At 49.0% G+C, this 14,709-nt stretch overlaps 1 protein-coding gene across 1 annotated transcript in view; it reads right to left on the reverse strand.

Moving 5' to 3' along the window:
* Positions 1 to 14,453, reverse strand: part of hs2st1a (heparan sulfate 2-O-sulfotransferase 1a) — a 43,988-nt gene extending 29,535 nt beyond the window's left edge. Inside the window, exon 1 of the mRNA XM_023816618.2 lies at positions 13,855 to 14,453. Coding sequence (XP_023672386.1) covers positions 13,855 to 13,978 — 124 coding nt within the window. The 5' untranslated portion in view covers positions 13,979 to 14,453. The remainder of the gene's footprint in view (positions 1 to 13,854) is intronic.
* Positions 14,454 to 14,709: the final 256 nt, after the last annotated feature.

Consider the following 14,709-nt stretch of genomic DNA (forward strand, 5'->3'; position numbering starts at 1 on the left):
TATCGTAATTAAATCAGAAACATAGTGGTAGCCTGACAGGTTTACAGACCAGACAAGTTCGTGCCTGCAGCTGCTGCGGCTAAGAGGACAGGCACCAAAACATGACATTCCTCAAGAAGATATTCAGAGTAGCGACTGGGACTGGACCTCGGAGTGAATGGAGAAGCCAGTTGGCTTGACAGTGACCCTGGAGGGGTTTTAACGAGCCAATGGTCTCCTTCGTTAGGTTTTTGTTCCAGATCATGCTCTAAGACACTACCGGCCATCACCACCTGCACACAAAAAACAAACTGCGCATCATAGGTGAAGAATTTGACATGCTTATGCAATGGCAGTGTAGAGATACTCCCACAGAAACACTGGAAAAAAGTCATTCTGGGAGCAGGGAAGTCGAGAGAGCACTGGAGGAGGAAGCAGTATTCGTTAGAGACATGTTTTGGGGGTCTCCCTCTGGCATGTCTTTGCACATCTTAGAGACCTGGACTTCACCTATATTAATAACCTGTCCAGACACACCCTTTATTTTCATAGGGGTTAGTGTATGAGTGCATGTAGATCGATTTTAAGGTTTGAGGGGTGGGGAAGGATAAGAATTCAGCTCAGGTGCTGTGACTGTTTGGTACCTCAATGCCTTTGATGACGTCTTGCCTTCCTGCCATCTTAAAGTAAAAATTACTTCCTTTTAAATTTCCACAAATCCAGAAGCATAAAGAGACAAACAGCATTTATTCCATTTGATGCCTCCGGAAAGAAGGTAAGTAACCCCGGTTGCAGTTACCCCTCCTCAGACTAAACAGAAGCACATCAAAGCCACAGAGTCCTGCCACGCTGAACAGCAGGCCAACAGCAGGCCAATTTAGCGGCGACGGAAGGACAGCTTGTAAATCCGAGGCGGGCAACACAGCCAGGAAAGCCGGGGATACTTAAGCCACGTGGATTTCACCACAGCTCATCATCCAGTCCCTCACAAGATGACTCCAGATTTCCCGGATTATTGAGAACAGACAGATGGACGGACTGAAGGATGTACGAATGGGTTCCGCCTGTCCAACAGTAGCCAGGGCCAAGGACGGTGGAGACGGATTAGCGACAAAGCAGCCTTCAGAAGCGACGAGAGTGCCGCAGGCCGACCCCAACTGCCCTTCGGAAGGTGCCGCTGCAGTGCCGGCTGGCGCCCGTGGTGGATGGGGTCAAGCCATCCTGTAGAGGGGAGGTTCCTGCCAGCTAGCTTCACATGCATGGCGAGATGGTGCCAGACGACTGACCACAATACAAGAACGGGCAACGAGCAAAGGACGGACTATCTACTGTGGAAGGGACAAAGGGAAATATCCGTTTAAATAATCAGCATTTATTTCAGACAGGAAGAATATTTTGGCCTCTATTGCAAGGGTCCCCAAGATATAATGAGCCCCTTTTTGCGATATGGCAAAAAAAAAAAATCACTATTTTTTCCTGTATTGACCGATATTGATAATTATCAATATTATAGTTTCACAATGCTGTTCCATGTAATAATGTAATAATCAAAATAATAAAAATAACCCTATTCTGACAAATAGAATGAATACATTGAAATAAACAATTAAACAAATTTGTTGGAAAATAAAGTATTTTACTGTTTACATACAAAATTCCCTTAAAATAATAAAAGGTTATTCAAAGAAACATAGCTCAAATGAACAAAATCATATAATAATGTAACAATGTGCAAAACTGTATAATATTGCAAATATGTTAAAGGGCAAACATAAAATAAAGCAGGACAGAACTGACTGCAACAAGTATCTTCCTCTATTCTTGGTCTCTTAAAAACTTTTAAAAATTCTGAAGCAAAAAAAGTATCTAAACCAAACAAAAAAAAACACTTATTCAAAAAAATGCCAAATCATGGTTAGATTCTTTTGTCTGGCGCTGCAAAACGTCACCACGTGTCACCATGTCACATGGTACAAAATCCTTGCGAGAGCAAGATGACTTGAGACAGACCGTGCAGCACAAACTGGAACCGCCTCCGTAACGACACAACTTTGCCCTTATTGGCTGAAAATTTTAGTCACACGCGTGACGTTTGTATCCCAGGAAGTTCCATTGCTCTACACCCTTCTGGCAGTGCGGCCATTGCAGTCAGGTCTCGCAGACTACGAGGAGTAGAAGTTGTCCGACTTGGCTGCAGTCAGTTTATACTCCACCCCTGCAGCCGCCGGCAGATCGCGTTCCACGTCGCGTCAGCTGCAGACAGACCTAAGCTCAAGTTGAACGCACCCATTGCTTCTTTAAGGGAGGAAATTACAACGTCGTCGGTGATTGGCTGTTGTGCTGGCGTACAGTAAACCTCTGCTCGATAGGCCATCGAGTTTGTCTGTCTCACAGCAAATTCTCTAAAACGGAGCAAACTTGGTTGATCAAGTTTTATAGTCTGTGTGTATCATCGTGATCGTCCTCATTTTTTAATCAATAAAAAAAAAAAAAAGAGAGATCGTTTTATCGCCCAGCACTACCCTGAGGTAACTGGAGCCCTCGCCTCCCTCCCCCCCAAAGTACTGGGGGGGGGGGGGGGCATAACGGGTGGCCTCACAGAGTGTCGCCTTTCAGTGACGGCTGCTTGCCGTACTTCCTGTTCACACTAATGCCGGCGAATCATTAACTGGGCATGCAAGACAGAGGTAGTGACATGTCCTGTGGATGGGAGCTCTGGCCAACTATGGCATTTAAGAGGCCCAGCCACCCTTTTCTGGAACCCACTCTGATTGGGTAGATCGTTGCGAACTCCGTCGCCTGATGCCTTTGGGGAGGGGGGGGGCTCTGCACACTGGGGTCCACGTGCCCACTGCACAGAGCGCGTAGCTATGCAGTCTAAGCCAAAAGAAAAAAAAACCAAGCCACCATTGCTCCTCTTGACAAGAAAGTCACAAGACAGACACACGCATGCATATCTTGCTCATCGCTAAACAATGGCTGGACGCTGCGACTGCCGGCGACAATGTAAAAGCCTGTCAAAGCTGACCTCCTGGCATCTCCTAGGCAAACAGGCGATACGTAAGCAGTAATGGCATAAATTACGAAAACACGGTAGAGTTCGAGTCCCTTTTGTAAAACAGTAAGTCTGCTTTCCTAACAGAATGGCTGCCTGAACAGCAGGTGAGGGGGATACAGTACACTCAGACCCAGGGGTGACACCTCCCCCGTCTTAGGGTTAGGGAGGGAAAAAAAAAGAAGTGCCACTTTCCCAGCCGCTCTTAGAACGACCTGCTGCTTCCTCCCCCCCCTTCGGCGGCTCTAAGGTGAGGCAATGCACTGCCCCCACCACCCCCAGCGCTTATCTCCGGAATCGGCGAGGAGGCAGATGGATCGATGCAGCCCTTCCAGGCCATATGTTCTTCAGCCTATTTGTTGATGCCCGCCAAGACCTGGCTTGTTTCTCCACGGGGGTCCCTCCATCGCACTCGTTGCGGCCGCCGGCTTGGGTTTCAGAACGATCGGGTCGTGATAACGGCGGAGATTTGCTGATGGGGACGGCACGGAAGCATCTCGTCCCGACTGAAACGACACCATTCTCCAAGGTGGAGTCCGCCTGTCGATTCCAGACAGCGATACGACACTCCGGAACTCCCGTGGGTCTCGTTAAACCCGGTGGAGCAACAATACGACAACCGTTATCTTTAAAATCGAGCGCCGCAATTAACAAGAAACAAACAAAAAAAAAAAAAAAAGATTTACTTGGTTGTACACTTGCCACATCTGCTGACACTCCCGGTGTGAGAGAGCAAACGCGACATTCAACTCAAAAAGCTTTGCAATATTTGAATTTGATGGCTTGTCACGGGAATCAAAACGTGCTCCCAAATCATTGTGTGTCCACTGAGAGGAACGAGGACCTGCCAGACAAATGCTCACCACACTGTTTCGGCTGGAACATTTCACAACATCAGCTATTAAGGGTGTATCGATATTTCCCACATTATCCACAAAATACACTGCGGGCCTGGCTCTGCTGCCGGGTGTACTGGGGAGGGGGGGGGGGGTGCTGGATTTGGAAAGCTGCCTTTCACCAGAGGAAGCATTTTAGATTGGCCAGAGTACAACGGGCTAATTACGAGTTCAGTTGGACTGATTAATTAATCCAAAGAGTAGTTATGAGGGCAGGCAGACGGAGCAGCACCCCAATCCAGAGGATGGGACATAAAGTTTGGGGTGGGGGCCTTCTCCAAAAGCAGCATCATTTGCGAAGACAGATTGTTTAACTCAATATTCAGTCTTACAAAATAGATTCAAACTCATGCAGTATTCAGAGAATGATTAATTAAAATACCTTAAAATTCAGAAACCCGTCATTAACCCTAAATTAAGTAAAACCAATTTCTGTTTCATGGTCAACGAAGCGTCTTCATAGAATGACAAGACAAGTAGGAATTTAATTTCAGAACCAAATGAGCCTCAGAAATGGGTCATTTAATCTGAATTCTCCAATTTGGACATGGTCAACACTCCGAACACGGTAGTACTATGAGAGAAACAGAAGTTTGGAATTAAATGCATCAAACGAGATCTAAAAGCATGTCTGAAGATGAAGCGAAAACGCAAACTAAGCAACATGGAAATACTTTACTAAAGACGATATCGATTCTAGTGTGACCTGCACATCATATGGTGTTACCCTGAAGTGCCACAAAGCAGCGTTTAAATATAGATGGATCTCACCCCCATCTCCTTCAGCGTTAACCTTTTCTTAATGTCCCAAACTTTAGTACAGTGAACAGCTTAATAAAATGTTTTTTTTTTTTGTGCAAAACTACGTTTTTTTTCCTCAGCTTTAATTTTACTTTTCATTAGCAGCTCTAAACAGACACTCACTCCTTGGGTGGATGAGCGATTCCTACGACACCTTGATTTCTGTCCCGTTTTCGCTCAGCGAACTGCTGCCAAGACTTCACTTACTGGCTAGACACTGCGAGAGGTAAAATGTGCACAAGAAGCAATCCCTGAATAACTCGATATTTTAATGCGTTTTCATGGGGACATTACGAATGAATAAGCCAGGGTATTACTTGTAGTGAATAGTCATTCTCATGGTTTTAAGTTTCATGTTATGTTTTAAAAATGTCACATACTATTTAACGAAGAGAAATGTACAATGTCCAGATCAAAAATGCTGATCACGTTTTTTTAGTTCATTTTGTGTTGCTTTAAAGTGGTAACATGGCAACAAATGAACATGCTGCATCATTAAGATTAAATATTAATATTTAATATTAAAGTAATGTACGGATCGGCTTATCAAAGACCCCCCCCCTGCTCTGTACCTGACAGGGCTCCCCCTCCTCTCAGATTCTGATTTAACCCCTACATAATAATTTGTCTGCCGTGCTTAGCCACCTGAAAATGAAACCCCCGCTCCCAAGATCAATTCTGGATGATTTGGCAGATAAAGGTGTCACTGCACACCACACTGAGCCTCGGGGGGGCAGGAAGAGATGAGGGACGATCAGATTCCTTACATCCCCCAAACCCCCAGCATTCCGTGGTCCGAGGGTTGGGAACGCTCTTTGGAGTGGCGGCGGGGAGGTGATGGACTATAAAGCTACTGGTCATCTGACAGGAAGCTCCCCATCCCATCACAGCTCGTCACCCTGGCAACAACACAAGACAAAAACTATAGAGTGCAGAATAATTACTTAAGGACTCCGCTTGTCCGGCATCAAGGACTGCTTGGTAAAATGAACGGCGGGGTGCACCGCGATTAAGGAATGGCTTCGGCTGTTGGGAAGGGGTCCTGCCAAGAGGCCAAAGAAAAATGTGTTCAGAAAGTCGTCTTCAGAAGAAGAACAGTAAATAGGTCGTTCTGGATGAGGGAATTCATTAAAAGTAAATCAAAAGCAACCTATTCAGGAGCTCACATGAGATGCAGAGTCCATGTCCGTTCTGCTACCATAGGCAGTGACAGTGAAAGGGGGGGGGGGTATCCCTAACAGTGACAGTGAAAAGGGGGTATCCCTACGTAGTGACAGTCTCCTTCCCCAGCTGCCTGCCCGCCCACCCACCCACCCACCCACAGCATGGTCTGGCAGGCAGACTGCCTCCGTGGGCCGATCACAGCATCCATCAAAGATTCGTGCAATTCATGGAAAAGGTACCCCACCCTCCCCAGGAAAGATTAATAGAGAAACAGTGTGGGAGGACAATGCAACTCTGTGACATAAATCACACGGGGAAGAAATATGTATGCTGCCTCAGCTAATCAATATGACGAATCAGGTGGTGCCAATCTTATTTCCAGCCAATTAAATTTGGGTTGTGCGGCAGCGACCGAGGGGACAAGCGATGAAACACTTTATAAAATCCAACCACCCCCCACCCTCCCGCCGCAAACGTCTCCCCCTGAAGCAATCGCTTTATGGCACACGCAGACATCTGTTAATGAAGCCAGCCCATTCTGCGACTCGGTTTGTGCCAGGTGAATGCAGACGCGGCGTCTGGGCGTCGTTCAGTGCAAAGGAGAAGACGCATGTAAAGAGGGAGACGTTGGGAGCAGTTGGGTGTTAAACGGGGGAAAGTCAAAATCGTGGCGCTCCTCCCAAACACACAAGCATAGAACAGACGGTTCGAGCTGTGATGTCACATAAGTTCAGGGCTGCGATAGACATTTTTTTCCGCCAGCAGTACGTGTAATGACACTTTGTGAGGGGGGGGGGGGGGGGGGGCAGCTCTGCTGCCTATGTTCAAGTATTAAACCATCAACGGCAGTTTAAAAGAAATATGGGGGGGGGGGGGGTTTGGATATTCAATGAAAGGCAACAGTCTGTGTTGCAAGACCCACTGCGGCAAAAGCGCCCCCCCCTTGAGAAAGCAGCTCAGTGATGACAGGAAGAAGCCTGGCACCATAAGCCAGTGGGTCTCATTGACAAGACGACCAAGCTCTTGGGTTATAGGCAGCAACTCATGCATGTCAGGAAGCGACAAAAGATGACCATGACGACGACAATAACAATGTTCAGGGAAACCGGAGAACCATACAAGGAGATCAGAGGTATGACAGCCTCTATCCAGATGGTCAAAACTATTGATGTTTGGGTTAGCAACCGATGCATGTGCCCAGGCTGTCAGGTTCAGACACACACCTCCACGTAAATCTCTGCGAAGGGGGAGGCAGAGCCATCTGAGAGCTGAGCTGAGAGCCTTCAGTGGTGCGACATGCCTCCGGGCGAATCGGAGAAGGGCGGCCAACCCCAGCAAGGGCGGCAGGCATGGCGTCGGCTTGAAAGGGCAATGCCCGGGCCGCTCGCAGCTGGCATACCCAAGGTGAGCGATTGCCTGACTAAGCTGGGGATGATGGGACTCTCGGGGTGGAGATATTTCTCGAGTCACTGGGCATGAAAAGAACAAGTGCGAGCTTTTTATAGACCCTACGCTAAATAAAGACCAAAAAGCGGGACGTTAAATGCGGCACAAGTGAGAAAGCAGCAAGTTAACCAACCCAAACTAAAACTAGTCTTCTACCATTAACCTTTGATGAAAGTTCAATGAAAAGAAAATGCCTCTGGAGGGAGAGGAATAGAAGAGTCATCTGTGAGTAACATGCAAAGGACTCCCGGAGCAGGACTGCCGGAGCAGGACTGCCGGAGCAGGACTGCCGGAGCAGGACTCCCGGAGCAGGACTCCCGGAGCAGGACTCCCGGAGCAGGACTCCCGGAGCAGGACTCCCGGAGCAGGACTGCCCTCAGCCACCTTTGGAGACATTCTCTGAAATCCCATCTCAGATAGGGAGGTCTTTGGAGATCAGGCAACTGCTTGAGTACATTAGCAGATGGACAGACCCAAAATGGGAGCAGGGGTCCCCAGGATAACCAGCCAGTCACAATTTGCCGTTACTCAGCAGTGGCCATAATCAATTGTGTGCTCTTAGTCAACACTGAAAGCAGAATAATCCTATTAATCACGGAGGATTTGATGGGCATTGATCTGGGGCACCCGGCACTGCTCTGACATTGCATTTATCCGTGGTGAACAGCTCAGTGTGGAGGGCTTGCGGGAGGCTTCACTGGGAGTCGATAGCTGGTCAGGCAGCCATTCTCAAGATGAAGGCGATGTCAAGGATGACGACGACAAGATGGATGATGCTGTAACAGAGACATGACTAACAAAAAAAAAAAAACAGGTCAAAACCACAACACCTTATGTCCAAACCAGTCAGAGGACACTGGGAGAATTATGGCAGCTCGAGGTACTTGTGTAACCCACTCGCACAATGACAAATAAAAATCCTTGATTCTTGATCCTTGAAGAGTAGGAGGAAAGGAATAAATGTCAACCTTCAAAAAAAAATACATGGCACAAAATCAAAGATGGCATTACTGCGGCTCGAAGGTGCCGACTTTGAACGCCTACACGGAATCTTCTCCTTCAATAAATTAACTGACTAAAATAGGTTGAGGACTCGGTAGACTTCAGCATGGACTTGGGGTCTCTCCTACATGCCAGAGCGGTGAAAACCTTTCAGCTACACAATCCCAGAACCTGCGACTACAAGCAGTTTGTGGAGGCCCAGCTAAGGAGACCATGGGGTGGCACTTTGAGGTCAGGAGAGCCATGTTCCAAAGGCCCGTCTGAGGCCTACCATCCTTCACACTTGCCCTAGTCACCCCCCCTCCAAGACACCCGTCAGTCCTATTTCTCATCTGGGACAGAAGGACTATCGATTCCAGGCTTTGACGATGCATTTACCGTCGCTAAAGAGCGACGGTCAGCTTGACAGGGGCGGGGGTTTAGCGCTGGGCACGGCTCCCACATCATTTAAATTAACACTGGGGGGCGAGGGGGCTTTAAAGACTGTAAAATGGCCAGGCTGGAAGGGTATTGATGGCCACCCCAGCTGAGAGAGCAGTAACACGGTACGCAGGGATGCACCGGGGGAATCGCGGCCAAGCACGCAGCCTGCAGAACGGACAGAACCCATTAAACAAGCATTAGGATGAGGCACATTTACTCGTTCTCGTTTACCCAGAATCTGTAGATCCCCCCCCCCCCCCCATTAACTGAAGCTGGCAGCTTTGGAGAGACTGGGAAGAGCTTCCTAGATGTTACAAGCCATCCTATTGTTGTTGGCCACCAGCAACCTTAAATAAGCCAAGGCTGTAAGCGATAATTCAGCTCAACTAAAAGCTCCAGGCAAAAGTAGGGTCAGTCTCCTGACCAAAACATGGTTCAATTGGGGGGGGCTGCAGCAGCCTAAAACAATGCCAGCATTACAACCATGTAGTGGGGAGAGTTACCATTCTGCATAAATAAATAAAAAGTAACACCAAGCTAGAGTTACTCAGGAAACTGTCCAGAATCCCAGTTCATTCCCTCAAATTGTAAATTTCTGAGAATCTCCTGAATGCATCTCATAATACCAAGCAAAATAAGCAAGAACCTCCAACCCAAAATGATCAAACACATACCGGTGGCCTAGAAGGTGAGGTGAGGGGCAGCGTGCGAGGTGGGGGGAGGAGGGATGGAGGAGTCAAACTGGGAGCACATGCCTCGTTTCAGGAGGGTTTTTGAACATAGTGGGGTTCCTCTACTGCCCCACACAGCGGAGCTAACAGGCATGGCTGAGGAGCAGGACCTGCGTCTGCGTCCTTCCAGGCCACAACCGTAGCCCGCAGAGAAGTGCCGCATTGACCACGCTTGAAGAAACAGCCACTTTACTAAGGCTCCCCCCCCATTTATAATGTCAGCAGATCGGTGCGTTATAAAGACTGAATGTTGCCGAGTCACCAGTAATAAAGAGAAATTCAGCTTGTTTTATGACCAGGTCCTGAGTTTCTTTTCCATTTGGGTTATTAGACACAATTTGCTTTCCGGAAATAAACGACCGGCAAAATGAGACCTGCTTTAAGTGCACTTAGCCCCCGGAATGGGGGGGGGGATTTATCTAGTGTGAGTGACGTGCAAAGTTCCTGATGACGAGTGTCTTTAAAAACCAAGGGGGGGGGGGGGTATCGCTCTCCCCATCAGACATGCCTACAGGGGAATCTGGAGAAGAAAATAGGGGGAGGGACAATGTTCTCCAAATCCATCTCCAGAGTCATAATACACTGTGCCAGGGACCATGAGGAACCTGCTTCTGATATTAATACCTTCAACAAAAATGGAATTCCACAAAATGTAGTTTATTGACCAGGGTCATAGTACGGGAGTCATATGGCACAACATTATCGATAAGAGATCCTGACCCCCACCCAAAAAAAAATAAATAAAAACAGGTTGAGGTTGGTTTATAACAGTGAGACAAAAGAATTACATCCGTCACATAAGGTATGGCATGTTGCATACAACATCTGTCATGTGACAGAGCGACCACAGCTGCACGATTTCAGCTGGTCTGGCACCGGACCTAAAATGCCGTCCAAATCCTTAAAACACAGTGGCGGTTATTTTCAGAAATGGCCGACCGCTGAAGACATGCTCATGAGTGACGCCATTAACTGGTGAGCAGGCAGAAACCAGAACGGTGTGGTCAGGAAAAAATAAAAAATAAAAAATCACAGAGAGCTTAAACATGCAGGAGAAGTAGCAACATGGGAGACGCAGCCAAACAGGCCAGGGCTGTTTCCTGGGGCGAGGAACAGTCACAGCTTCTGAACACCATGTTCAAGGTGACCAGGAACGCCTACTCAGACACGGCTGAGCAGAAGACCCCGTGACTGCTGAGGGTGACCAAGATCATGTTAACTATGACCTCTGGCTTTCATTAGTCATGAGGAACACCCCCACCCCCCTACATAAAGCCTTTAAACCTGCGGGCTCTTCTAACACTCATTAATGTGGTGAGAACAGCCTCCATTTGCATATCTATTAACGGCCAATCGAAAATGCTTCTCAATGAAAGGCACAAGGACTAGGGCACCTCTGACCGTGTTCTGTGTTCACCGCCCTTCCAGGGCTTGTAGAAAAACGTGGGCCTCTTGCTTCCCATTGACTCTTCACACTCCCGACCTGACATCACACACCAGTACCTGCCGCCGATGTGGAGAGGAGCATCACGCCGGCCCACTCGCACGTGGCAGTGAACAGAGGAGCAGGCGCACAGCCTGTCAGGCAGGGGGCGGGATGCCGGTGTGGTGACAGCGCAGGAACGCCCCCCCCCCCCCGCAACACAACTCTATGGGAATTCAACCCAAATCTGGATAGAAATTAACAGCATGGATCTTGGAAGATACAGCCAGGACTCAACTTAATCCAGTTCAATTAACGAGAGCCAGGCAGCAGTGAACTGCATCGCAGCCCTAGTAACAAACGCTCTGAGAAGCTCTGACAGGCCAATCTAAAACACCAGCAAAACAAAAGATGCATTTCCTCATAGCCGTACTACATTCATATTTATTTTTTTTGGCAGACAGGCTTGTCCAATGCGAGGTACAAGTGAGACAGATAATTCATCACAAGTATACAACTGTCAAGGAGCCAAGGAACATCATGCAAGAGATCACACCCCACTGGCTAATGTAAAATTGGCATCAAGGCTGCAAGCTTATGGACGCTTTCGTTTCAGAAACCCCCGCACAGTCCTGCTGTAACAGCACGCCACCGACAGGACTTACCCCTTAGCAACTTAGGAACTTTCCACATTTACACCCCATAAGCGTTTCCAAAGAGGGGTGTCAAATAGAAACACTCACAATTACTTATGCGTCACACAGAGATGAGGAACTCTTGTGAATTCTGGTTTAGGAAGCAGGTGTTATGCTTTCACACCACGAAAAGGTATATTACATAATCCACACACAGGAGGTTGTCTTTAATAAAGGAAGCTGGGGAAGCAGAGCAAGGCGACAGCGGCGAAGGAATTCCGGGGGAAAGTTAGTCTGGAGATGACAGGGTCTCCCACTCCGCTTCTCCCGCAGGAAGTAAAGGGCGGCTTTTAAGTCAGCCGAGCCGCTCGTGGGGGGGGGGGAGGATCAGAGCCGAGAGCCGGCACAGCTCGAGCAGAAAGGCGCTCAGATCCGCCACCGGCGACAACGTCCTCCCCGCTGGCATCTGTACCGCTGCCTCCATGACACGCGCGGTCTGGCACGACCCAGGAGCTCTGGCACTCACGGCTGCTGGTCACAGCCACCCGCCCACTCACCCTCCCTCCAGACAGGGAGAAGGCGGGGGCATCTCGACAGGGAAGCCTCCCCCCCTCCTCAAAATCTCATTCAGCTCCTCGCTTCCGTTCAGTTCCATGTCCGTCTGCCCGCTGTTTCCCGGTACGATGCCCAAACACAAACATGGCACACGAGTGCCAGGCTTTCTTCGGATGGCACATTCAGTGCCGCCGTACCTAAAATGGTGAAGGACTCTGCTGTGTGTGAATGGGCACCAACCATCTCGGTTACTTTTGAATGCATTTGTGGGATGAAATTCCGAACAAAGCTTGCAATGTGCACATTCATCTTTATAGGACTTTTTACATGTACTGTGTTCATTCTAGGACATCATTACCTACTGAGCACCATCAGAGAGGTCAGAATGACAATGAAGAATTCTTAATGTGAAAATATTTACTTAAATACCATATTTCAATGAGTGGAGTCATGTTGTGACTTAAAACATCCACAAAACACAGAGGATCCCTTCGATTACGGGGGTCACACATGCCTCCAGGACTTCACGAAGAGCAATCAGAACCTTGCTATGCGGGACAGAGAGGGCAGAGAAATCCCTAATTAGCATCACAGTGTCGACATTATGACTGAAGTGTTTGTGAATCGGAGGCAGAGGCGGCTCGAGCAAAAGGAGCCGACGTGGCAATGGCAAGTGGGGACTCGGCAGACCACGACCCCGACCCTCAACCGTTAAGACAAACTCAAGATGTTAGTCTGCAAGGGGTAAAATTAAGTGATATTTCATAATGAAATAAGAAATAATTCATTTTTTAAAAGCCCCATTTCACAGCATGACCAGAAAGTTCTAAGAGAAACGCTATAAGGAGCCAATAGATAAATCACTAGTTGGCAGAATTGAACCGTCGTTGCTGCTGGACAAATGAAATGTCTGAACAGGCTATTCTAGAAAGGGAGGATAACGGAGAATCATTCAGGTGAGCTGGACAAGACAGTTTTTTTTTTTTTTTTTTTTTTTAATAAGTCTTAGCTTAAAGCCAAAGGTGACTCATTAGAATAAAATCTGTCACCAGCAGGCAAATGGTCCCAGTAGCGCTATTCTCCTCAGTTCAGACTAACACGAGAGATAAGGCCGTCAAACACTGACACGTTCCCCCATGGGTTCGGGGTGTCGCTCAAACTGGGTCTATTTGGGTTCGACGCCGCTCAGATTCGGTGCCGCCTCAGCCACTGGATTTCTGACATCGGAGCTGCAGTATGATCCCATCGTCAATTCGGACCCAAAAGGGCACTTTGGTCGATGGCACTGGTGACATTTGGAGTAGCTATTGAGAGTAAAACGATTCCACAGGACAGGGACTCCAAACGAGCAGGTATCATTTCCCATCATCGACAGGGAATCTTTCATGGCAAAATCAGTGTAAATATGACGGACTGTCGCAGCTCTGAAACCCTGCCAGCCACAGGTAGGAGATCCGATTCCCGGCGGAGACCTGCCACCGGCCAGCTGGCGACGGAGAGGTTTACCGTCCCCGCACATGGACCCGCTGGCACCCATGCGCTGACCGACGGAGCCGCGCCGCCATGCAGCCGCCGGCCCTCAGCAGACACCGGATCGGGGGGAGGAGGGGGCGGGCGGACTGGCTGGCTTGTTGCTAAGCCGAATCCAATCCCCGCAGGAGCCAACGGGGATGGCCAGGAGCACCCCCCGCCGCCTCTATTGGGACCGGGGGGGCGATAGACGGCGCCTCGGGTGCGATCTTACCTAGCTTCCCACGGGACTCCTCCAGCTTCTGAATCTGGTTCTCCAGGAAGAGGGTTGCCACGGCGAAGGCGAGCAACGCCAGGAGCTGAAACTTGGGCGGCATCATAATCCGTAAAAGCCCCATCAAACTATCGGATCGCAGCGAGTCATACCGTGGCCGATCAAAATGTATATATATAAAACCAAACCAAAACCGGCAGGACGGCAGGCGAACGGTGGAGCCGGGACGCTGGGGGTGCCCCGGTCCGGCGGGTCTCCCCTCTGGCTGCAGCAGCCAGTCGCTCTTATTATCACTGTTACTGAAATTATTTTATTCACACTGTGCTTCCTTCAGGTGCGTCAGGGTTCTACGCCACAGAGACCACGCTCACACCCCTCCTCGTTCCTCCGTGCGAAGGTACCGATTCAGCCCCGGTCCGCTTCTGCCGAACCCGGTGCGATTCGATTCGGTTCCGATCGGTTCGTTCCGATGTACACTTTCCCTGGCGAGTAGGCGACCGCGACGAGAGTGCGCCGTGCGCGTGTCCTCCCACCAGCGCGAGGGGTACAACCATTGGCCAGCTCAGCTCCCCGCAGGCGCACTACGCCGCGGCCGCTAGTCAGCTTTAAAGGAGCTGTAAAAAAAAAAAAGGCAGGCGGCGATTGGACGCTTCGGATGCCGTATTTCCGGCTGCCGCTGCTCATCTGGGGAGGGCTGAAGGAGTGCCTGAGCAAAAACACACGCACACAGCAACGATTTCCGTAGAGAACCGTTACATATGTAATGTGTCAAGGTACTTAAAACTAATGGTGGGCATATGTAACTTTGGATTAGTTAAGGTCATTATAGGTAGAGTTTGTGGCTCAAGTTTGATC

Source organism: Paramormyrops kingsleyae, chromosome 21 (genome assembly GCF_048594095.1).
Source record: "Paramormyrops kingsleyae isolate MSU_618 chromosome 21, PKINGS_0.4, whole genome shotgun sequence".
NCBI lineage: Eukaryota > Metazoa > Chordata > Actinopteri > Osteoglossiformes > Mormyridae > Paramormyrops > Paramormyrops kingsleyae.